The sequence below is a fragment of the Pseudophryne corroboree genome, chromosome 1 (assembly GCF_028390025.1).
Source record: "Pseudophryne corroboree isolate aPseCor3 chromosome 1, aPseCor3.hap2, whole genome shotgun sequence".
Classification (NCBI taxonomy): Eukaryota; Metazoa; Chordata; class Amphibia; order Anura; family Myobatrachidae; genus Pseudophryne; species Pseudophryne corroboree.
The window spans coordinates 228,225,586-228,248,826 of record NC_086444.1 but is presented as its reverse complement, the minus strand read 5'-3'; the positions used below and the strand labels follow the sequence as shown (position 1 = coordinate 228,248,826).

Genomic DNA, 23,241 nt, shown 5'->3' with positions numbered 1-23,241 from the left:
GATGTCGTATACCTTTCCTGGTCTAGTGACCTCTTTGGTGTTGTCCATCCCCTCATTTTTACCTAGAATTGTTTCTAAGATCCCAAGACAAGCATCATCTTGTCTGTCTAAGCAGACTGGTGACCCATTAATATTCTGTTTATGTAACGATTTTTTTATAAAATACCTCTTTCTACTCAAAGTACGTACGAATCTATTTAAATCAACAAAAAGCGTAAAGAGGTTCGGTTTTTCTTCTGGGGCGAATTTTAATCCCTTATTTAATAAAGAAATTTCAGCTTGTGTCCAAATTTTGTTGGAAAGATTAAATATACTCTTAGTACTTAGAACCTTCTTACGCTTTTTGTGGGTATTCTTGATTCCTCCCCTGCAGCCTCTAGCTCTTCCTCTCTTCTTCTTTTTGGAGTGAGCATCACTCTTTGGTTTTCCCACAAGCTGTTCTGTGGGTCCCCCGGTGAGTGGTGTCGTCTCTTCAAAAAATTCCCCTTTGATGACTTAATATATCTCTCTGCCCTTTGGGATACATGCTCATCTGCCCACCAGATCAATCAATGCCAACTACTTATTATTTTGGTTTATTGTTATTATCAATTATTTATTTATTTATTTACTTTTTATTTTTTATATGTTTTGTTAAGTATTATAATGAAGACCTCAGTAAAAGATCCATGCTTCTGTTTGCTTAATAAGATACTTATATCTATTATTTCATTTGTGGAGATTGAATTTCTTCATGTGTCCCTGCTGTGGAGTATTATTTATAATGGGATTTAAGTGAATACAATACAGATCTCTATGTTATCCCCCGGTTGATCTAATTTGATTCTATATATGAATTTGGAGTTTAACCTCTGTGGGTGCACATGTGGTGCGCTAGAAAATATACACATGTGTATATATATATATATATATATATATATATATATATATATATAAAAATAACACATTTTAAAGTGTATGGTGTTTTCAGTTTGGGGTGTAACACTCAGGATCAATACATACTCCTCTTGTGACTACAAAATATATATTTACTGGCTATTTAATGTCCCATTACAGCTTATAATTTGACAGGAAGTGACACATGTGGGTGGGGCTGGCTGACTCAGATTGATGATGGTATAAATACTTGTGTATGTGAACATGTTGGACATACTGCTTCTGGTGCTCTGTCACCAAACAACACTGTTTTGCTGTCTTGACAAAGATCACTTGGAAGTGATCGAAACGTCGACTTGTGAATGTATGAATAAATGACCTTCTGACCTTCTTTTATGAAATCTTGGTGAGTGCCCTCTTTTTTCAAAAGACTATTATCAGGAACCCGAAATTCCTTGGAGTTGAGCACCACCGTGTTGTCTCCTACTTATACAGCTTTGTGCGGATGTCCACATACTCTACATACTCCACATGTATATATATATGTATATGGCCCACACACTTATGTACTATTTTATACTGCTGTCCCTTTTCGTTGTGAACATATATGGATATGAAACTAATTAATTTGTTTTAAGTTAAATCTGGTGTAGCCACAAAGTATAATTACCGTATTTTTCGGACCATAAGACGCACCTGACCATAAGACGCACCTAGTTTTTAGAGGAGGAAAACAGGAAAAAAAATATTCTGAACCAAATAGTGTAATATAATATTTAATAAACTATAACAGAATAGCATTTGAACTCAACAGTGGCATTAAGAACCATTATCACTGTCATTAACAACGGTTTGAGTACGGTACTCTAGTTTTATGGAAACCCCAAGAACTCATCATCGCTAGAGTCAGAATTTATGAAGCTCATTTGCTCACAATCACTGACATCACTTTCTTCGCTGTCTTCATATAAGATACCGTCTTCACTTCCATCTAAGGCATTGGTAATGCCACATTTTTTGAATGAATATACAACAATCTCCTCCTTCACTGAGTCCCATGATCTTTTTACCCATTCACAAACTTGAGTGATGGTGGGCCTCTTCATTCGTCCAGTAGGTGTCAGATCATGATTACCAGCAGCCATCCATTTGTTCCACTCTTCTCTCATAAAGACCTTAAATGGCTTGTTGATGGAAACATCAAGAGGTTGCAACTGGCTGGTAAGACCTCCGGGAATTACAGCTAGATGAGTCTTCACTTCTCTGAAGCACTTTTTTGTTGGTTCGCTAATATGTGCTCTAAACTGGTCAAGCACTAATAAAGCAGGTTTTTTCAGAAGTCCTCCAGGACGTTTGGCCCACACCTTTTCAACCCATATTCTCATTCCATTTTCATCCATCCATCCTTTGTCATGTACATGTACAACAACTCCTCGCGGAATCACTTCTTTTGGAAATGTTTTCCTCTTGAAAATCAACATGGGTGGCAATTTGGTGCCATCGGCACAGCAGGACAACACAGTAGTGTAATGGGTCTTCTCATGCCCTGAAGTTTTCACAGTGATGGTTTTGGCACCCTTCAGATCTACAGTCCTATTAGATGGCACATCAAAGGTTAGCGGGACTTCATCCATATTCCCAATCTGGCCAATTTCAAAGCCATTTTTCTTCCTAGCATCAATAACAAATTTATGAAAGGACAGAATTTTAGATTCATACTCTTTTGGCATTTTTTGCGCAATTCTAGTTTTGGTCCGCATAGCAAGACCACATCGCTTCATAAATCTGTAGCACCATGATGGTGATCCTGTAAAATCCTGAATGCCTTTCTCTATAGAAATGCGTTTCGCTTCAAATATGATCATTTTTGTTGAGACAGAGAAGCCATTATTCCGGTGACGTATGATCCATTCTTTCATGTCCACCTCCAACTGTGGCCACTTTGCAACATGCCCACGGAAAGTGTGCTTACTTTTATCTGCTTTTTGCAGCTGATCCTCCTGTTTCCTCCACTCTCTAATCATTTTTTCAGTTGGAGGAGGTCCAAAATGTCTCTCCGCTGCTCTGTTTCCATGCTCCTTAGCATATTTTACTACCTCTAGTTTAAAAGGATTTTTATATGCTAGCCTTTTCTGCTTTATCATCCTTGCAATGGTCGCGGATTGGCCTCCCTAGTTTTCACCGACTCCTACAATACAGAAGATAAGCCTGCCTCAGTGTCTAATGTGGCTGGGTTCAGCTCAACTAGAATATGATAGCACAAACAGAATCTACGGTATCTATCACAGCAACCGCTGCATCTCTGCCACCCTCCTTCATCCCTCATCGTATATAGCGCAGCAGATTCCGTTACAGTGTCTTATATAGCGCAGCAGGTTCCGTTACAGTGTCTTATATAGCGCAGCAGATTCCGTTACAGTGTCTCATATAGCGCAGCAGATTCCGTTAGTGTCTTATATAGCGCAGCAGATTCCGTTACAGTGTCTCATATAGCGCAGCAGATTCCGTTACAGTGTCTCATATAGCGCAGCAGATTCCGTTACAGTGTCTTATACAATTGTAAATAGAGATAAAACAAATTGGGTAACAACAGACAGACTTGGAGGTAAGAGGGCCCTGCTGCAAGCTTACAATCTATACTGTAGACACAGACATCAGCTTTACAGGCCATTTACAGAGAATACGGTACACAGATTTTTCTGGGACAGTGTGTGACAGAGGCAGCCACACAAGCACAGCCATAGTCACAGTACAGAGCAGACGAGAACCTTTTTACCTCACATACAGTATTAGGAACTTTAAAAAAAAAAATCCCCATTCATTATAAATTGAAGCAGCATCATGGCTCTTCACTTACTACCACTACTATACAGTACTGTATGGTAGTATATGGGTACCTTAAGAAAGAGGTGAGGGGGGGGGGAGTCACTTTATTGTGGCAAATGTGTACAGATGGTTCCCAGCATCCAGCCCGAAGCACACTACTCTGAGGACTCGGAGGAGGTGAGGGGAGGGAGCGGAGGAGCCACGTGATGCCGCCTCAGATGACGGCTAGGCGGCAGCAGCAGCAGTACCGTACTTTGGAGGAGGCGAGGGGAGGGAGCGGAGGAGCCACGTGATGCCGCCTCAGATGACGGCTAGGCGGCAGCAGCAGCAGTACCGTACTTTGGAGGAGGCGAGGGGAGGGAGCGGGGGAACCACGTGATGCCGCCTCAGATGACGGCTAGGCGGCAGCAGCAGCAGTACCGTACTGTGGAGGAGGCGAGGGGAGGGAGCGGAGGAGCCACGTGATGCCGCCTCAGATGACGGCTAGGCGGCAGCAGCAGCAGTACCGTACTTTGGAGGAGGCGAGGGGAGGGAGCGGAGGAGCCACGTGATGCCGCCTCAGATGACGGCTAGGCGGCAGCAGCAGCAGTACCGTACTTTGGAGGAGGCGAGGGGAGGGAGCGGGGGAACCACGTGATGCCGCCTCAGATGACGGCTAAGCAGCAGCAGCAGCAGCAGACCCGCCGCTTCCCGCACTCGTAATTGCTGCCTCTCCCACGCAGTGCGCTCCCACCCAGCACATTGAGAGCGCATTGAGAGCTCTCCATAAGGTTTTTACTGTTACCTATATGTTTTTATGTTACTCGGACCATGTTATTCGGACCATAAGACGCATATTCGGACCATAAGACGCATGTACTTTTCCCCCCATATTTTTTGGGAGAAAAAGTGCGTCTTATGGTCCGAAAAATACGGTAATACATGTGGTTATGGTTAAAAGAGATGCTAAAAACAAAAAACAGATTTGCAGAGAACAAGTGTTTTTATATTTGTTTTATATTTGTTTTATAATTGTATGTGCTATTACATTTGATTAGAGAGAATTTTGGTGATTTTATACACACATACTCCTGAGAATGAACGCGACAGGTGTTCTACAGGTGTTTATACTAATGATGAACTTGGTTTCCCTTTAAATATGGAGACCTGGAAGAGCATAATCACTTCAACCCTCTGAGGAAACGACCAGTGTTTGTTGGTCGAGAAACGCGTCAGGGCTCAAAGGATCCAGGCACTCGTCAGTCCTACGATTTCATCTATCTGCACCTCCAATCTCTGCCGTAATCGATCTACCAGATCTGAAGCCACCTGCATTGGTCCCGCTTGCCATACAGGGACCGTGGCTTTCAGTCGATTTATCTGGAATCCACAGTGCTTAACCATCAATAGCACCACCGATCTATTTGGAGGCGGCAGTGAATGAGTCATCCTACCACGTTGGTCCGGCAGGAGAACAGGAGGTTGAGCCGCTAGAACGAGCGGCGCCCGGTTCATGGTCAGTGCCGCTGGGACATCCGTGGAAGCGGTAAGCAATTCAGCTCCGGCTTACAGTCACAGTGAGAGAGTGACAGACGGAGCTTATGCACTTTACTTCACCTTAATTCCAGCATGATACCTTCGTTGAGACGGTTTATTTATCAGTCAGAATACAATTGTTACATAGATCAAAGGAAATCATTCACTTTGGAACTGTTACTAAAGTGTTATATGAAAATTCCGTATCAAATCATCAGCCGTTAACATTTATAAAAGGACTGAAGGATCACTGGTTCTATTAAAGATCATACACCGGTCACTGTGTCATCTACTAGTGCACTAGTACTGTGGGACTATCAAATTCCATGCCGATTGTGGATTCTTTGTTGAATTGAATTCATTGAATATATCATTAGTTAAAATTAATTCAACCTTTTAACTTGATTGTGACCTAGCATATTTTATGAATAAATTTGTTTAATATTTGTCCAGTCTGCTTGTGCTCTCTTTTTCCTTTTTCTTACAATTGATCAGGGTGTGCTAATACCCTCTTCCCTTGAGAGCAGCAGGCAGCATTTCAACATAGGCTCAGTAGGGCGCTTTTTCTTTGGTTCACTTTAAGAAAGACTTTGGATCTGGGTGTGCACTGGCTCCTCCCTCTATGCCCCTCCTCCAGACCTCAGTTTGATACTGTGCCCAGTGGAGACTGGGTGCTTTCAGGGAGCTCTCCTGAGTTTCTTGTCAGAAAGTATTTTTGTTAGGTTTTTTATTTTCAGGGAGCCTGCTGGCAACAGACTCCCTGCATCGAGGGACTGAGGAGAGAGAAACAGACCCACTTCTCTGAGTTTCAAGGCTCTGTTTCTTAGGCTACTGGACACCATTAGCTCCAGAGGGATTGGTACGCAGGTCTCACCCTCGCCGTCCGTCCCAGAGCCGCGCCACCGTCCTCCTCGCAGAGCCGGAAGATAGAAGCCGGGTGAGTATGAGAAGAAAAGAAGACTTCAGAGGCGGCAGAAGACATCTTGATCTTCATAGAGGTAACGCACAGCAGTGAAGCTGTGCGCCATTGCTCCCATTCACCTCACACACATCTGTCACTGTAAGGGTGCAGGGCGCAGGGGGGGCGCCCTGGGCAGCAATATAAACCTCTCCTGTGGCAAAAGTACATATATACATGTACAGCTGGGCACTGTACATGTATATAAAGAGCCCCCGCCATGTTTTTAAGAATTTTGAGCGGGACAGAAGCCCACCACCGCTGAGTTCTCCCTCAGCACTCACCAGCGCCATTTTCTCAACAGCACAGCGCTGAGAGGAAGCTCCCCGAACTCTCCCCTGCTTACTCACGGTGACAGAGGGTTTTCAAGAGGGGGGGGCACATAATTGGCACATATACATACATAAAGGCGCTACTGGGTAAACATTCTGTGTTTTTCCTGGGTCATATAGCGCTGAGGTGTGTGCTGGCATACTCTCTCTCTGTCTCTCCAAAGGGCCTGGTGGGGAACCTGTCTTCAGAAAAGAGCTTCCCTGTGTGAGTGTGGTGTGTCGGTACGCGTGTGTCGACATGTCTGAGGTTGAAGGCTCACCTAAGGAGGAAGGGGAGTGTATGAATGTAAGGTCTCCGTCGGCAGCGCCGACACCTGACTGGATGGATATGTGGAATGTCTCAAGTGCTAATGTAAATTTATTGCACAAAAGATTAGACAAAGCTGAGGCTAGGGTACAGTCAGGGAGTCAAACCATGTTTGTTCCAATATCGCCGGGACCTTCGGGGTCTCAGAAGCACACACTATCCCAAATAGTTGACACAGATACCGACACGGATTCAGACTCCAGTGTCGACTACGATGATGCAAAAAGTGGCTAAATGTATTCGATATATGATTATTGCAATAGAAGATGTTTTGCATATCACAGAGGAACCCTCTATCCCTGACACGAGGGTACACATGTATAAAGGAAAGAAGCCTGAGGTCACCTTTCCATCCTCACATGAGCTGAACGAATTATGCAAAAAAGCTTGGGAAACTCCAGACAAAAAACTGCAGATTCCCAAAAGAATTCTTATGGCGTATTCTTTCCCGCCAAAGGACAGAATACGGTGGGAATCCTCCCCTAGGGTAGACAAAGCATTGACACGCTTATCAAAAAAGATAGCGCTGCCATCCCAAGATACGGCTACCCTCAAGGATCCTGCTGACCGCAAGCAGGAGGTTAACTTGAAGTCCATTTACACACATTCTGGTACGATACTCAGACCGGCAATTGCGTCGGCCTGGGTTCGTAGTGCTGTAGCAGCGTGGACAGATTAATTATCAGCGGAAATTGAGACCCTGGATAAGGATACCATTTTAATGACCCTAGGGCATATAAAAGATGCTGTCTTATATATGAGGGATGCTCAAAGAGACATTAGTTTACTGGGTTCCATAATAAACGCTATGTCTATTTCTGCTAGGCGAGTCTTATGGACCCGACAGTGGACAGGTGATGCCTACTCAAAGAGGCATATGGAGTTTTTACCTGACAAGGGTGAGGAATTATTTGGAGAAGGCCTCTCGGACTTCATCTCCACAGCTACGGCAGGTAAATCGAATTTTTTGCCTTATGTTCCCTCACAACCTAAGAAAGCGCCTCATTATCAAATGCAGTCCTTTCGTTCAAATAAAAGCAAAAGTGTACATGGATAGTCCTTTCTTGCCAGAGGTAAGGGCAGAGGGAAAAAGCTGCACAACACAGCTAGTTCCCAGGAACAGAAGTCCTCCCCGGCCTCTGCAAAATCCACCGTATGACGCTGGGGCTTCTCTGAGGGAGTCCGCTCCAGCACGTCTTCGACTTTTCAGCCACATCTGGGTTCACTCACAGGTGGATCCCTGGGCAATAGAAATTGTTTCTCAGGGATACAAGCTGGAATTCGAAGAGGTGCCCCCTCGCCGGTTTTTCAAAACGGTGCTACCGACTTCTCCCCTAGAAAGGGAGATAGTGTTACATGCGATTCACAAATTGTGTCTTCAACAAGTGGTGGTCGAGGTTCCCCTGCTTCAAAGAGGGAAGGGATACTACTCAACTCTGTTTGTGGTCCCGAAACCGGATGGTTCGGTCAGACCCATTTTGAATTTAAAATCCCTGAACCTTTACTTAAAACGGTTCAAGTTCAAAATGGAATCACTCAGAGCGGTCATCGCCAGCCTGGAAGGGGGAGATTTTATGGTATCTCTGGACATAAAGGATGCATACCTGCATGTTCCCATATATCCTCCTCATCAGGCATACCTGAGATTTGCGGTACAGGATTGTCATTACCAATTTCAGACGTTGCCGTTTGGGCTTTCCACGGCCCTGAGGATTTTCACCAAGGTAATGGCGGAAATGATGGTGCTCCTGCGCAAGCAGGGTGTCACAATTATCCCATACTTGGACGATCTCCTCATAAAAGCGAGATCACGGGAGAAGTTGCTGAACAGTGTATCACTTTCACTGAAGGTGTTACAGCAACACGGCTGGATTCTCAATATTCCAAAGTCGCAGCTGAATCCTACGTCTCGTTTGACCTTCTTGGGCATGATTCTGGACACAGACCAGAAAAGGGTTTTTCTTCCGACAGCAAAAGCTCAAGAACACATGACTCTGGTCAGGAACTTATTGAAGCCAAAACAGGTGTCAGTGCATCACTGCACTCGAGTCCTGGGAAAGATGGTGGCATCATACGAAGCCATTCCCTTCGGCAGGTTCCATACGAGGACTTTCCAATGGGACCTACTGGACAAGTGGTCCGGGTCACATCTACAAATTCATCAGCGGATCACCCTGTCCAGGTGCCAGGGTATCTCTCCTGTGGTGGCTGCAGAGTGCTCACCTCCTAGAGGGCCGCAGGTTCGGCATTCAGGACTGGATCCTGGTGACCACGGACGTGAGCCTCCGAGGTTGGGGAGCAGTCACACAGGGAAGAAATTTCCAAGGTCTTTGGTCAAGTCTAGAGACTTGTCTCCACATCAACATCCTGGAACTGAGGGCCATATACAACGCCCTACGTCAAGCGGAGGCATTACTTCGCGACCAACCAGTTCTGATCCAGTCAGACAACGTCACCGCAGTAGCTCATGTAAACCGCCAAGGCGGCACAAGGAGCAGAGTGGCGATGGCGGAAGCCACCAGAATTCTTCGCTGGGCGGAGAATCATGTAAGCGCACTGTCAGCAGTGTTCATTCCGGGAGTGGACAACTGGGAAGCAGACTTCCTCAGCAGACACGACCTACATCCGGGAGAGTGGGGACTTCATCGGGAAGTCTTCGCGCAGATTGCAAGTCAGTGGGGACTGCCCCAAATAGACATGATGGCGTCCTGTCTCAACAAAAAGCTACAAAGATGTTGCGCCAGGTCAAGAGACCCTCAGGCGGTAGCTGTGGACGCCCTAGTGACACCGTGGGTGTTCCGGTCGGTCTATGTATTTCCTCTTCTTCCTCTCATACCCAAGGTGTTGAGAATAATAAGAAAAAGAGGAGTGAGAACAATCCTCATTGTTCCAGATTGGCCACGAAGGACCTGGTATCCGGATCTGCAGGAGATGCTCACAGAAGATCCGTGGCCTCTTCCTCTAAGACAGGACCTGTTGCAACAGGGGCCCTGTCTGTTCCAAGACTTAACGCGGCTGCGTTTGACAGCATGGCGGTTGAACGCCGGATCCTAGCGGAAAAAGGTATTCCGGATGAGGTCATTCCTACACTAATAAAGGCTAGGAAGGACGTGACATCAAAACATTATCACCGAATATGGCAAAAATATGTTTCTTGGTGTGAGGCCAGGAATGCTCCTACGGAAGAATTCCATCTGGGCCGTTTTCTTCACTTCCTACAAACTGGAGTGAATTTGGGCCTAATATTAGGATCTATTAAGGTTCAGATTTCGGCCTTATCCATTTTCTTTCAAAAGGAATTGGCCTCTCTCGCAGAAGTACAGACGTTTGTGAAGGGAGTACTGCATATTCAGCCTCCTTTTGTACCTCCGGTGGCGCCTTGGGACCTTAACGTGGTGTTAAGTTTCCTTAAGTCACATTGGTTTGAACCACTTAAAACGGTGGAGTTGAAATATCTCACTTGGAAGGTGGTCATGTTGTTAGCCTTGGCTTCGGCTAGGCGAGTTTCGGAATTAGCGGCTCTATCACATAAAAGCCCCTATCTGGTTTTCCATATGGATAGGGCAGAATTGCGGACTCGTGCTCAATTCCTACCTAAGGTGATCTCATCTTTTCATATGAACCAACCTATTGTCGTGCCTGTGGCGACGCGTGACTTGGAGGATTCCGAGTCCCTTGATGTGGTCAGGGCTTTGAAAATTTACGTGGCCAGAACAGTTAGAGTCAGGAAGACAGAAGCACTGTTTGTCCTGTATGCAGCCAACAAGGTTGGCGCTCCCGCTTCAAAGCAGACTATTGCTCGCTGGATCTGTAACACGATTCAGCAGGCGCATTCTACGGCAGGATTGCCGTTACCTAAATCGGTTAAGGCCCATTCTACTAGGAAGGTGGGCTCTTCTTGGGCGGCTGCCCGAGGGGTCTCGGCACTACAGCTGTGCCGAGCTGCTACTTGGTCGGGGTCAAACACCTTTGCAAAGTTCTATAAGTTTGATACCCTGGCTGAGGAGGACCTCCTGTTTGCTCAATCGGTGCTGCAGAGTCATCCGCACTCTCCCGCCCGTTTGGGAGCTTTTCGTATAATCCCCATGGTCCTTACGGAGTCCCCAGCATCCTCTAGGACGTTAGAGAAAATAAGATTTTAAACCTACAGGTAAATCTTTTTCTCGTAGTTCGTAGAGGATGCTGGGCGCCCGTCCCAAATGTGGACTACTTCTGCAAGACTTGTATATAGTTATTGCTTACATAAGGGTTATGTTATAGTTTCATCGGTTTTGGACCGATGCTATGTTGTTTTTTCATACTGTTAACTAGATAGTATATCACAAGTTATACGGTGTGATTGGTGTGGCTGGTATGAATCTTGCCCTTGGATTAACTAAAATCCTTTCCTCGTACTGTCTGTCTCCTCTGGGCACAGTTTCTCTAACTGAGGTCTGGAGGAGGGGCATAGAGGGAGGTGCCCATGTCTATCCCCATGGTCCTTATGGAGTCCCCAGCATCCTCTACGGACTACGAGAAAAAGATTTACCGGTAGGTTTAAAATCTTATTTTTACACTGCAGTTTTGATTTCAGTTTGAACACACCCCACCAAAATGTAATCTTTCCACACATGTTCTGTCTGCCAGACCTGCAGTACAACATGGATTTGCTTGGCTGCTTTCTTTTTTGCTTTACTTACAAACATGTCGCACCCATTACCAATGAACAGAACAAATATTATGGGGGCCTAATCATTATGGCCAAACTTTCAGGTAGGAATCAATAGTATGAACAAACAGGTTTAAGACAGAAACACAATATTGGTCCTAATTCAGGTTGGATTGCAGAAAAAGATGCAGGCGCATGCGCATCGGCCGTCCTGCGCATGCGCCCGCATTTTTTGTGGGGGGCCGTATTAAATATGATTGCCTCTGCCTTTCAATCGTTGCGGGGGGCGTGGGCTGAAAACGGGGTCGTGACGGGGGCATGACCGCGGTGGCTGCGTGACGTCCCACGCAGCCGCTGCAATCAGAAAGATGGCGGCGGGCCACCTGCGGACGCAGCTATGCTGTGCCGGCAGGAGGCAACCTCAATTTCTTCTTGATCGAGGTCAGGGGGGGGGGGTCGAGTGGCAATCAGCATGCTGGGCGGCCTTGCCCTGCGATGGGCATGCATTCAGAAGGATTGCTAATTAGCAGAATTTGCAATCGTTACTGATTTAGGCCCATTGTGTAGAAATGATTGAATGCAGCACATTCAATTGAACTTCTAATTGTTTTCAATAATAGTAAACATATAAGGCAGCACAGCTATATTCTCTACTTTCGGATTGAAATTAATCCTGCAGACTCCTCATGTGTTAATCACTATATGAACTACACAGATCAATGTTTCTCTAAACAATGTGGGCTTGATTTAGATGTACACACAAGTGGCCGATGTTTTCACATGTGTTTGCGTCCGCATCGCTCTGCGTATGAATCCCCATGGTTACTGCTGTGCTCGAAATTGCACGCAGAGATATTGATTTTCAGTTGGCATTGCTAGGAGGTAACAGTGGGGTGGCTAGCCAGATGCGGCATGATGCTAACAGTGACTGCGGCCCCAGGCACAGCTGTACTGGCACAGGGGGCCTAAGGTCAGATGCCGTAACTGTCCCTGCTGTAGGGCTGGTGCAATCTTCAAAGTTGTGACCAATTGTAGTGTGTACTGCAACGGATTAGTTCCACAGCCAATGGGCATCTCAGTAGTAAGATCATCGCTTTCGGCATTATCATGAAGATACAGATGCAAAAGACACGGCCACTGCTGCGCACACCTCAAAATCATACCCTGTATAGCTGATGTTGGACAATTGGATCCTCCTCAGTTCGCCACGAATACGCCTCAAAATGCAGGTGCAATATTCATTCACTAATAAAGCTGCAGTCGCATGTACAGTATATGCAAAGAAGCAACTGTGGGGGTTATTCAGAATCAGTCGCAAAATAGCTAAAACTCAGATCGGGCGACTATTGGTCGTCTGAGCATGTGCTGCGACCGCATCATATGTGCATGGACTTTCACAATGTGGCAGCAACGCGGCATTTCTGGGGAGTGGTGTGGGAAATGCAGGTGTGTCATGGCCGTTTTTGGGCCGGGTGGGTGACGTCATCATTGCGACGGAAAACATGATGCCTAGCTGCTTATTCGGGGGGGCAACTGGTATTTCAGATGTTTCTCAATTTCTGCAATACATTCGCATTTGAAATGTGAACGCAGCTCTGGGCGGCTCTTCATATGCTGGGTGGCCATGCCCTGTACTGGCGGCTCACAGCTTTTAGGTAGTAGCAGTTCTGTGATTTTTGCAATACTACTACTGAAGCTGAATAACACCCAATATCAGGATATATGCAGGTTGCCACCACTGGCATATATTCCCGGTTTACGCCATGCATGGATCATATACGCCATGCCATGTTAAGAGCAAATTGTTTTGTTTGCAAAATACAGTATTTATTCACTATTAGTCATCAATAAAACTTCAAGTACTTCAGCAACAGAGCCCTATCGCATGTGCATAGTGCCTGATTCATGTTTGTAAGTAAAGCAAAAAAGCAAGCAACTGGGCAAAACCATGTTGCACTGCAGGTGGGGCATATGTAACATGTGCAGAGAGAGTTAGATTTGGGTTGGGAGTGTTCAAACTGAAATCTAAATTTCAGTGTAAAAATAAAGCTGTCTAATATTTGTGGGCTGCAAACAAAAGCAGACAGTATTTACCCTGCAAAGAAAAATATAACTGTGCAGTATTTGCTCCACTTGCCTGGCAATGTGGTCTGTCTCAGACACAAAGTTGATTTTTTTGCTTTACTTACAAACATGAATCCCATAGTTTGCATTGGCTGACCTTGTGTTGTTCTCAACTGAAACTTTCTCCACAGATTTATCTGTCAGCCTACTCTATATTTTGGGGTATTTTGAGCTTCCATAATTCATCAAATGTGTAAGTACTGTAGAAGAAAATTAAGTTTGACAGTCATTTGGGAAATAAATACATAGGATTTTTTATTGCTTAATGTTCCTTCTGTGATATGTAGTGAGAATGACTTCTAAATAATTGAAACCACTGTATATTAAAAATGTAAATTATGATTCATTAAACTGAGCTATCAAGAAGCAGAATGTAGTAACATTCCCAAATACCCAAGGGCTGTAAAGTTTGGTCTTAGGTAAACTTGTGATTTTTCTAAATCTGCCCTAATTGAGAAGCTCGCGGACGTGAAATAACATTTCCTGCTCTAAGAAATGCAAACACTTTTATCCTTTATTATGTACTACTCAGATTCTGGATTATTTTATTTATTGTCTTTATTGTTTTGTTGTTTTTACAGGTTGGATTCACTTCTAGCATTACTCATCTTGGGAGAAGCTGCAAAAATAGAAATTTCCTGTTTAAGAGTACTAGTGGACCTAGGATGTGACTTTATGACTAATTTACAAGACCAGGTATAGTGATTCTGTGGGCATTAGTAATAAAAACCCCAATCCATGAATAATACCCCTTTTCCACCTGAGTACCGGGTCCAATCTGGGATGTTTAACCCGGCTACAACCCGTGTCGGCCCCGCCGTTTCCACTGCACTTCGACACGTGTTATTCCCGGGTCAGATCTGTTTCCACTTAACCCGGGTAAGCTCTGTAAAAGCCTTTTGATGTCACTCTTTACTCTGTTCTGAAAACACGGGTAATGACCGTTTCCACTGCACAATACCCGGGTCATTACCGTGTTCAACCCAGGTAGCTACCCGGGTAGGATTCCAGGGTCACTAAACCCGTGTTGAGCCGTTTCCACTTACTAAAACCCTGTGTTGATGCGCGGCCCCCATGCAAAAACACAGGTAAATTTAGCTAGTGGAAAAGGGGTATGAGCAACAGTTCAGACCCCATATTTAAACTTGTTATAGGTAGTTTAATACATTTTTAATTCTATTCCGCTTTAATCAACAACACCCTAACTCCATTATTTGTATTCCCAAAAAACAGACCACCTATATTTTGACGTCAAACCTATTTTGACCTTGAACCTAATTCTGTGTATGTACCATATAAAGATATTAATTTATAAATCATTCTGATAGATTCAAAACTACATTTGTAGGAGATTTCAATGTAAAAGAGAAAAAGAAAAAAAAAAGCTACAGTGTGCCTGAACCAAGAGCTAGATTTGCTAAGGAGTGGTTTTTGCAAACCAACAATTCTCTACAATTTGGTCTCTGAAATTTAAACCAGAAATAATATTAAATGCAAAACTATTCTGTAAAAACCATGAGATTCAGCTGCTTGCAAAAGCCAATGCTTAGTAAATCTGTCACAACTCTTGGATGGGATGGTATGGATGTTACCTATACTTGTAGGATTTACTAATACCCAGAGCAGAGATGCAGAGTTTATGTATTGGTAGTTTTCACCAAGGACCCCGCAACAGGGTTTGTAGCCTTGTTGCGCCCAATGCACAGGTTGCGGCCCTCTGCATGGGATTCTATGTATTGGGCTGGTGAACACTGGAGGCACTGAAGGCAAGTAGTGATATTGTACGCCGTGAGGTGTACTGAAGCAATGTCTTCAGGAATGGGTCAGAACCAGATTGGCAGTGCGGTACCCAGGGGACAGGCAGAATCAGGCCAGGAGAATAGCCAAAGTCCAGGAGCTCACTGAAAGCAGTACATAGGGAGCAGGCAAGAAGGAACATCAGACAGCATACAAAGACAAGGTTGCAGGAGCACAATTCAAGCACTACCAACTGATTAATAATAATAATAATAATTGCAATAAAATTTAGCATTTTGAGCGAGGTTCTTTGCATAGTTATGGCCATAAATAACGGCTTGCCCACCAATGTCCAGGTGACCTCATTAAATGGGCAAGTCCCTAACATATTGGTGGGGTACAAGACCAGGGCGCAGGACACCCCAAACCCAAGCACCCGAGCGACCCCAGGGCAACATAATGAAGATAGTTAAATTAGTGAGAGAGGCTGCTGAAAAACAGCAGTGTTAAAATAGTGAGTGGTGATGTGGCGAGAGATAAAGTAGTGAAAAGTGAAGGTGGGAAATGAGTTACATTGAAACAGTACACACAATAGGGATGAATGTGAATGCCCTCAGCTTTCACTGGGGAAGACGTATTCGTTTCCAGAACCCTTGACAGGTTCCAACCTGGCCAACTTCTATGGCCAGAATCATGGCTGAGATACCTGTACGAGATATACTGAAAATGATACTGTAGTAATAAAATTTAACAAAAATACCAGAGGGTATATTTACTAAAGTGCTGGTTTACAAAAGTGGAAAAGTTGTCCATAGTGACCAATCATATTTTATTTATCTAGCACATTCTAGAAGGTAATAGATAAATTCTGATTGGTTGCTCTGGGCAACATCTTCACTTTTGTAAACCCGCACTTTAGTAAATACAGTATACCCCCAGGAATACAGAGAGAATGTATTCATGGAAGTGTGCTTTGGACAAAGGCACAATATAGTTGCTTAAACAAGGCTAATAGTAGTGACAAAAAGGAATATTTACTAAAGGGTGGGTTTTTAGAAGTGGAGATGTTGCTCATAGCAACCAATCAAATTTTAGCTATTATCTTCTAGAAGGTGCTAGATAAATGATAATTAGAATCTGATTGGTTGTTTTGGGCAACATCTCCACTTCTATAAAACTACACATTTGTAAATATACCCCATAGACAAGAAGGATATATAACTTTCAAGGAAGGATTACATTCGGTGAACTGAGTGCTGCATAGCTTTTCAGCATAGTAGAGATTAGATAGGAAAGGCCTTTAGATGTTGAATGATCTAACAAATATATTGTGGTTAAATGTTTTTTTGTATTGCACTTTCACTGTGTCACGATCCTGACTGTATTTCTCATATTTGGTGACTTACCTCTGCCATCTGTCCTGAATCCTGTGTCTTTTCTGCTCACTGGAATAAACCATTTGCCAGTACCTTGAGTTTCCTGAGTGCTGAGAGGTAACGAGCTCCACCAGTGTTGATTAACCTTCTGTGTGAACATTGAATTCAGCAAGTCTCTGTGCTGTGCCTACACAGCAATCATTGTTGTCATTATACTATATGCCTCTTTGACTCCAGTGGCCACCAGATACATTCTCCACTGTGCTTAGCTCTCTGGTGTTTGGGCCTAAAAGCCAGCATCCTCTGTTTACTTGCGGAAATTCAGGCTTCAGTGTTTTTTCGGGCTGCTAGGCCACACTCCACAACAGAGCCTATCCTGGAGTACTGACATGACAGGGTCTAATCACCTGACCTGGAGCTATCCAATCCTGTGCCAGCCTGAGACTCTGAATCACCTGTCTCTGTTCACCAATCACCAAGGACCAGGAAGTACTGTATAAGTAAAGAAACTTGTCTTACAGTGGGGGCCAGTTTCTTGTCACACAGCCCTGTGTGAGCGTCCCAGCTGAGCTTCCTAAAAGGTAACACTTTTACTTTGGTTCCTGTAAAACTCTGCTCTTTCGCTACCCAGTCTGGATTACAGTTGTGTTACCAGTTATGTCCAGTATTAGTCTTGTCTTAAAGACGCAGCCACAGTATTCATCAGTCTCGTCTTAAAGAAACAGCTGCAGTATTCTTCAGTCTCGTCTTAAAGCCACAGCCGCAGTATTCTTCAGTCTTGTCTTAAAGAAACAGTCGCAGTATTCTTCAGTCTCATCTTAAAGACACAGCTGCAGTATTTTTCCATCTCGTCTTAAAGCCACAGCCGCAGTATTCTTCAGTCTTGTCTTAAAGCCGCAGTATTCATCAGTCTCGTCTTAAGGAAACAGCTGCACTATTCTTTTGTCTCGTCTCAAAGCCACAGCCGCACAGTCTCGTCTTAAAGACACAGCCACAGTCTTCAGTTTATCCTCTGCCTCATCTTAAAGTCACAGCCACAGTCATTTTTCTACATACAATTATGTTTCCAGTTATACCGGTACCCAGCCCGGTTCACAGTGCGGTTCTCAGTCTCTCCGGTAACCAGCCCAGTTCCAGTCTCACTGGTAACCAGTCCAGTTCAACGTCTTCAGCTTTCCCCCCCAGATCTGCGTAACTCCAAAGAACCTGTTTCATAGTAGCCTTGAGTACACAAACACCTACTCCTGTGACAGTATATCTAGTTCATTCTCACAAATACATTCACCATCCTGCTATCAACACCAAGTCCCTGGTGATCCAGTTGTCAGGATACAGCTCCCTCTGCCGAGGACCAGGTTCGATCCCCGGTCAGGGATTGATCCTTACTACTTCATCTCGCTAATCCCACAGACCAGCCAAATATACATCCTCCAGTTACCCGCACGGACTTCACATACACGCCTGGTTCACAAAAACCACAGTCATGACACACTGCTCATCTAGCCTTAAAATTCTAGGTTTTTTTTTATTTTAAAGAAGGTAGCCATGTATTTACCAGCAATGTATGAGTATAGTTTGACTTAAGACTCACCTGTCACCTGGTTCTCTAGCTTCCTCCAGCTTGTGCCCTGTGTAGAGGACCCAGCTCTGCAGGTTAACAGTCTGACTCAGATTCATGTCGAGTGGCTAAACTATATATTTTTTTCTGTACTAGAGATAGGTACTCGTCCGTGTCCAGGGCGCTATAAATGGTAAAACAGGAAACTAAGTGTAATTCAGTACAAGCAAATGAAAATACTGTAATACATCCCTTTTAAAATGGGCCCAGATGGTAGGTTTCCCTCGATGGTCAATCTAACAAATAGTTCTATGGATGTTCCAGTTCAAATCTTGAGATTCTTTATAGTGCTGGTTCACCAAGGCACATGCAAAAAGAGACAAAAGCAACAACACATGTGTAGTCCAGTTTCACTTCACATCAAATATTAACGACTTCTAACGATAATCTAGAAAAGGGAGCATACCCTCCTCTCTCCCCACCCGACTCTCCACCTCTCTACAAAACTTCAAACGAGCTCTCAAGACCCACTTCTTCACCAAACCCAGCCAGCTCTCCTCCTAACCCTCTTGTCTATGCTCACTGTCTACACCTTCTGTGTCACCCCGCTCTGTTAGCACCTCACCTTTTAGATTGTAAGCTCGCAAGAGCAGGGACTTCTTTCCTCATGTGCCTTTCCTTTTCTTATTTACATAATCTTATACTCCTTACTCCCTTTGATGGCACCTAACCCCGGGTTTTCTAAACCTGTCCTATACTGTTTTGAACTTTAAGTGCTGTTTTCTTGTTTGCTCATTTGATTATGTACTCTGTAACGGGTGCTGCGGATCCCTTGTGGCGCCATATAAATAAAGGATAATAATAATAATACCCCACTCACACTATGGTGGTCATTCCGAGTTGATAGCTCGCTAGCAGTTTTTAGCAGCCGTGCAAACGCTATGTTGCCGCCCACTAGGAGTGTATTTAAGCTTAGCAGAAGTGCGAACGGTTATATCGCAGAGTGCCTGCAAAAAATTTTTGTGTAGTTTCAGAGTAGCTCAAAACCTACTCAGCACTTGCGATCACTTCAGACTATTCAGTTCTGGATTTGATGTCACACACCCACCCAGCGTTCGCCCAGTCACGCTTGCATTTTCTTTGGCACGCCTGCGTTTTTCTGAACACTCCCTGAAAACGGTCAGTTGCCCACTTCATGTCAATCACTCTGCAGCAACCAGTGCGACTGAAATGCATCGCTAGACCCTGTGCAAAACTGCATTGTTCGTTGTGCCCGTATGTCACGCATGCGCATTGCGCCACATACGCATGCGCAGAACTGCCGTTTTTTTACCCTGATCGCTGCGCTGCAAACAAATGCAGCTAGCGATCAACTCGGAATGACCACCTATATCAAGTAAGTTCAACCACATCAAGGTATTTTTACTTGGTGTAGAGAATTTTCATATTGTTATACATCTCCAGCCATAAAGAATGAAAATATTCCAACCAATAAAGGTTGGATTTGCGTACCAAAGACTCACATAAAAGTGATGTAGGACACTCCTATCAAGGTATCTTTGATTATAGGCAACAACTTAGATGCGTACCACAACTCACACGTAATGAAGTATGTTGACTCCTATCTGGGTATCTTTAACTGTTCTTCAATAAACGAGATGTTACCCCACCATGTGCTGAATATTCAATTAAGGTGATCTTATCCAGTATTAAAAAGAAACTGTTGCTCCTTATATCAAAAATAGTCTTATTTTAATAGGATAAATGCAGCAGCAAGATAAAAAAAATCCACCACGTGGAAAAGAGTCATTTAAAAATACATACAAATATAAAAACGGATTTAAAAGCGCAAAAAGTCCATATATGTCGTACAGATTTCCTCAAGGCTACTCACGGTACAGATGTTGACGTGTTTAGATAGAGACCTTTATCAAGACATGTCTGTACCGTGGGGAGCCTCAATATTTATTATCCAATCAGGAAGACACAGGAATTTACAGTGTCAATCAACAAAATTAATTGTCATTATAGAAATCCATAACAAAACTTATCTATGTCTATATGGATGCCCAAACATTATGTATTACTAAAACATTAGTATTTGAACATAAAGCAATGTATATCGTGCATTATTCCAGATTCCAGGTAATAGCAGCAAAGGACCCTGGGTATTGTAGTAGAAAAAGCATCTCCAATGTCCATATACGGAATTCCTGCCGGAAGTGACGTCATTTTGAAGTTCTCGACGGGACTGCATCCCCATTGTGAGAGGGATCTTAAAGCCCACACCGCTTGTAGGGCATAATTCAGACCTGATCGCTGCAACAAATTTGATAGCACCATGTGCACTGCGGGGGGTGCAGATGTAACATGTGCAGAGAGAGTTAGATTTAGGTGGGTTATATTGTTTCTGTGCAGGGTAAATACTGGCTGCTTTTTACACTGCAATTTAGATTTCAGTTTGAACTCACCACACCCAAATCTAACTCTCTCTGCACATGTTATATCTACCCCCCTGCAGTGCACATCGTTCTGCCCATTTGCTAACAAATTTGCTACTGCGATCAGGTCTGAATTAGGCCCGTAGTTCCACCGGAAGTGACGTACCGGAAGCTGCACCACAGGATCTTAGCAATGATCTCAGGTGCTCTTGGGAGTTGTACTGTGGATATCAAGTTCTATATTGATGCTTGGAACGGACAATAGCGCTGCCAAAGATGGGCTTTGTATTCTCTCTATTTTCAAGGCGGAGATGTTGAATATCGGGTTTATAAGCTGCATCCTTCCCAAAAGGCATCATACAACTTAATCGAAAGACAAAGGAAAATATATATTGGTATATTTCAAAAAGCGGACAAATAAACCTTGCATCTCCAAAGTAAGTCTATAACAATACCCAAATGACATCCAGGTATAGATATACATTGGACATAATTCACAAAAACCATTTGAGCTCGATGTCCCTATTCAAGCCTTCTGGACTTAACATATTTAATGAATAAATGAAATTCGTCTCAGCTTTTGCAAGCTTAGATGTCAAATCTCTACATCTAATGTTACCCTTAATGTGTTTAATCCCATAGAAACCAATAGCTTCAGTGATTGAACAGCTATGTAGTTCTTTAAAGTGTGCTGAGAGTGAATGTGTAATCAAACCCTTTTTAATATTCAAGCAAACTTTTAGGGGTCTGGACGTCCGCCCTATGTAGAATAGATTACAAGAGCATTTTATGGCATAGATGACATTCTTAATGTCATTAAATCTTTAATTTGGGCCACCTTACCATTGATAGTAATAATCTCAATTTTATTTTTCCCATCTTAATGTTTCTACAACCAAGGCAGCTTCCGCATCTAAAAAATCCTTTGGAAGAAATTATTGGTATGGACTGTATGGCAGGGAGAGCACTGGAGACTAATTTGGTTTTGAGATTGGGAGCTTTTTTATAAATATGGATTGGTCTCTCGGGGACGAGAGTCCCATTTACAGGGTCTTTTTTCAAAAGACCCCAATGTTTTTTCAATACTTTTTCGATAGCTTTATGATGTTGGTAGTATTGAGTTATAAATGCGCACTCATATTTATTATCCTCGTCTCTCTTGGTAGTCTTGTTGTGTCAGGAATCTGCATTTTCCATCACGTCACTTACCAGTGCTCTGATGTACTGGCCTCCGGAGGTCTTATCCTCAGCCTGGCAGCATATTCTATGATAGCCTGCAATGCGCAGAGACTCTCTCCAGTGTGTACCCCGCTTGCCATACAGTATGTACCCCGATGTATTCCCACCATCTCTAGAGTATGGGCGCTGCCATGACACCTGCAGTCAGCTGACTTGGTGCTATCCACTCCTGAGCATTGGGCACTCACATGACTTGATTCTCCAATCCCTGCTGACCAGGGGGTATATACTCAGAGTTCTTGCTCAGTATCAGTGCCGCGTCACATCCTGTGAACAGGCTTCTCCTGGCTTCAGTCCTCTGTCTTCAGAGATTCCGCTGTGTATTGGTCCTGTGGAACTACAGGTCCCAGCAGTTTCCAGTCTCCAGTCTTCAATCTCCTGTTTCCAGCGATCTCCTATTTCTGGCATCTCCAGGTGACCTCCTGGTTTCAGTTTTCCTGTGGAACTACAGGTCCCAGCATTTTCCAGTCTCCAATCTCCAGTTTCCAGCCTCCACTTTTCAATCTCCTGTTTCCAGTGGTTTCCTTGTTGTCACTCCGTTATTTCACCTTCAGTCTTCAGTCTATAGTTTGCTACAAACTCCAGCCACAGTCTGCCACAACAACTTGCAGTAAGAGACTTTCTTCAGGTGTTCTTTCATTACTCAGCCTGTGCTCCTAATTACCAACATCTAGCATTGTGCATTGCATTCAGCACTTAACAACTTGCTGTGTTAGAACTGTCTCCTGTTAGGGCCTTGCTTGGCTTAAAGACGTGTGCTTCTACAGAGACTGTGTGCTTTCATTTCATTATATACCAGTGTTCTGTTTGCTTCATTTGATTTCATTATTGCCTTACCGTTTATATCAAGTTTCAAGTTCATCTTCATTGTTCATTTGTTACCAGTGACTTTTGCAACATTAATTTCATCGGATTAAGGGGGTAATTCCAAGTTGATCGCAGCAGGAATTTTGTTAGCAGTTGGGCAAAACCATGTGCACTGCAGGGGAGGCAGATTTAACATGTGCAGAGAGAGTTAGATTTGGGTGTGGTGTGTTCAATCTTCAATCTAATTTGCAGTGTTAAATAAAGCAGCCAGTATTTACCCTGCACAGAAACAAAATAACCTACCCAAATCTAACTCTTTCTGCACATGTTATATCTGCCTCCCCTGCAGTGCACATGGTTTTGCCCAACTGCTAACAAAATTCTTGCTGCAATCAACTTGGAATTACCCCCAAAGTTATCATTCATTTATATCAAGTTTCAAGTTCATCTTCATTGCTCATTTGTTACCAGTGACTTTTGAAACATTCATTTTATCG

At 43.9% G+C, this 23,241-nt stretch overlaps 1 protein-coding gene across 4 annotated transcripts in view; it reads left to right on the top strand.

Annotated features, from left to right (window-relative positions):
• TMEM232 (transmembrane protein 232) overlaps positions 1 to 23,241 on the top strand; it is a 530,130-nt gene that overhangs the window by 228,152 nt on the left and 278,737 nt on the right. For all 4 annotated transcript variants that reach the window (XM_063964108.1, XM_063964107.1, XM_063964106.1 and 1 more), the window contains one exon: positions 14,168 to 14,282. In XM_063964108.1, the coding sequence (XP_063820178.1) occupies positions 14,168 to 14,282 (115 nt within the window). The remainder of the gene's footprint in view (positions 1 to 14,167; positions 14,283 to 23,241) is intronic.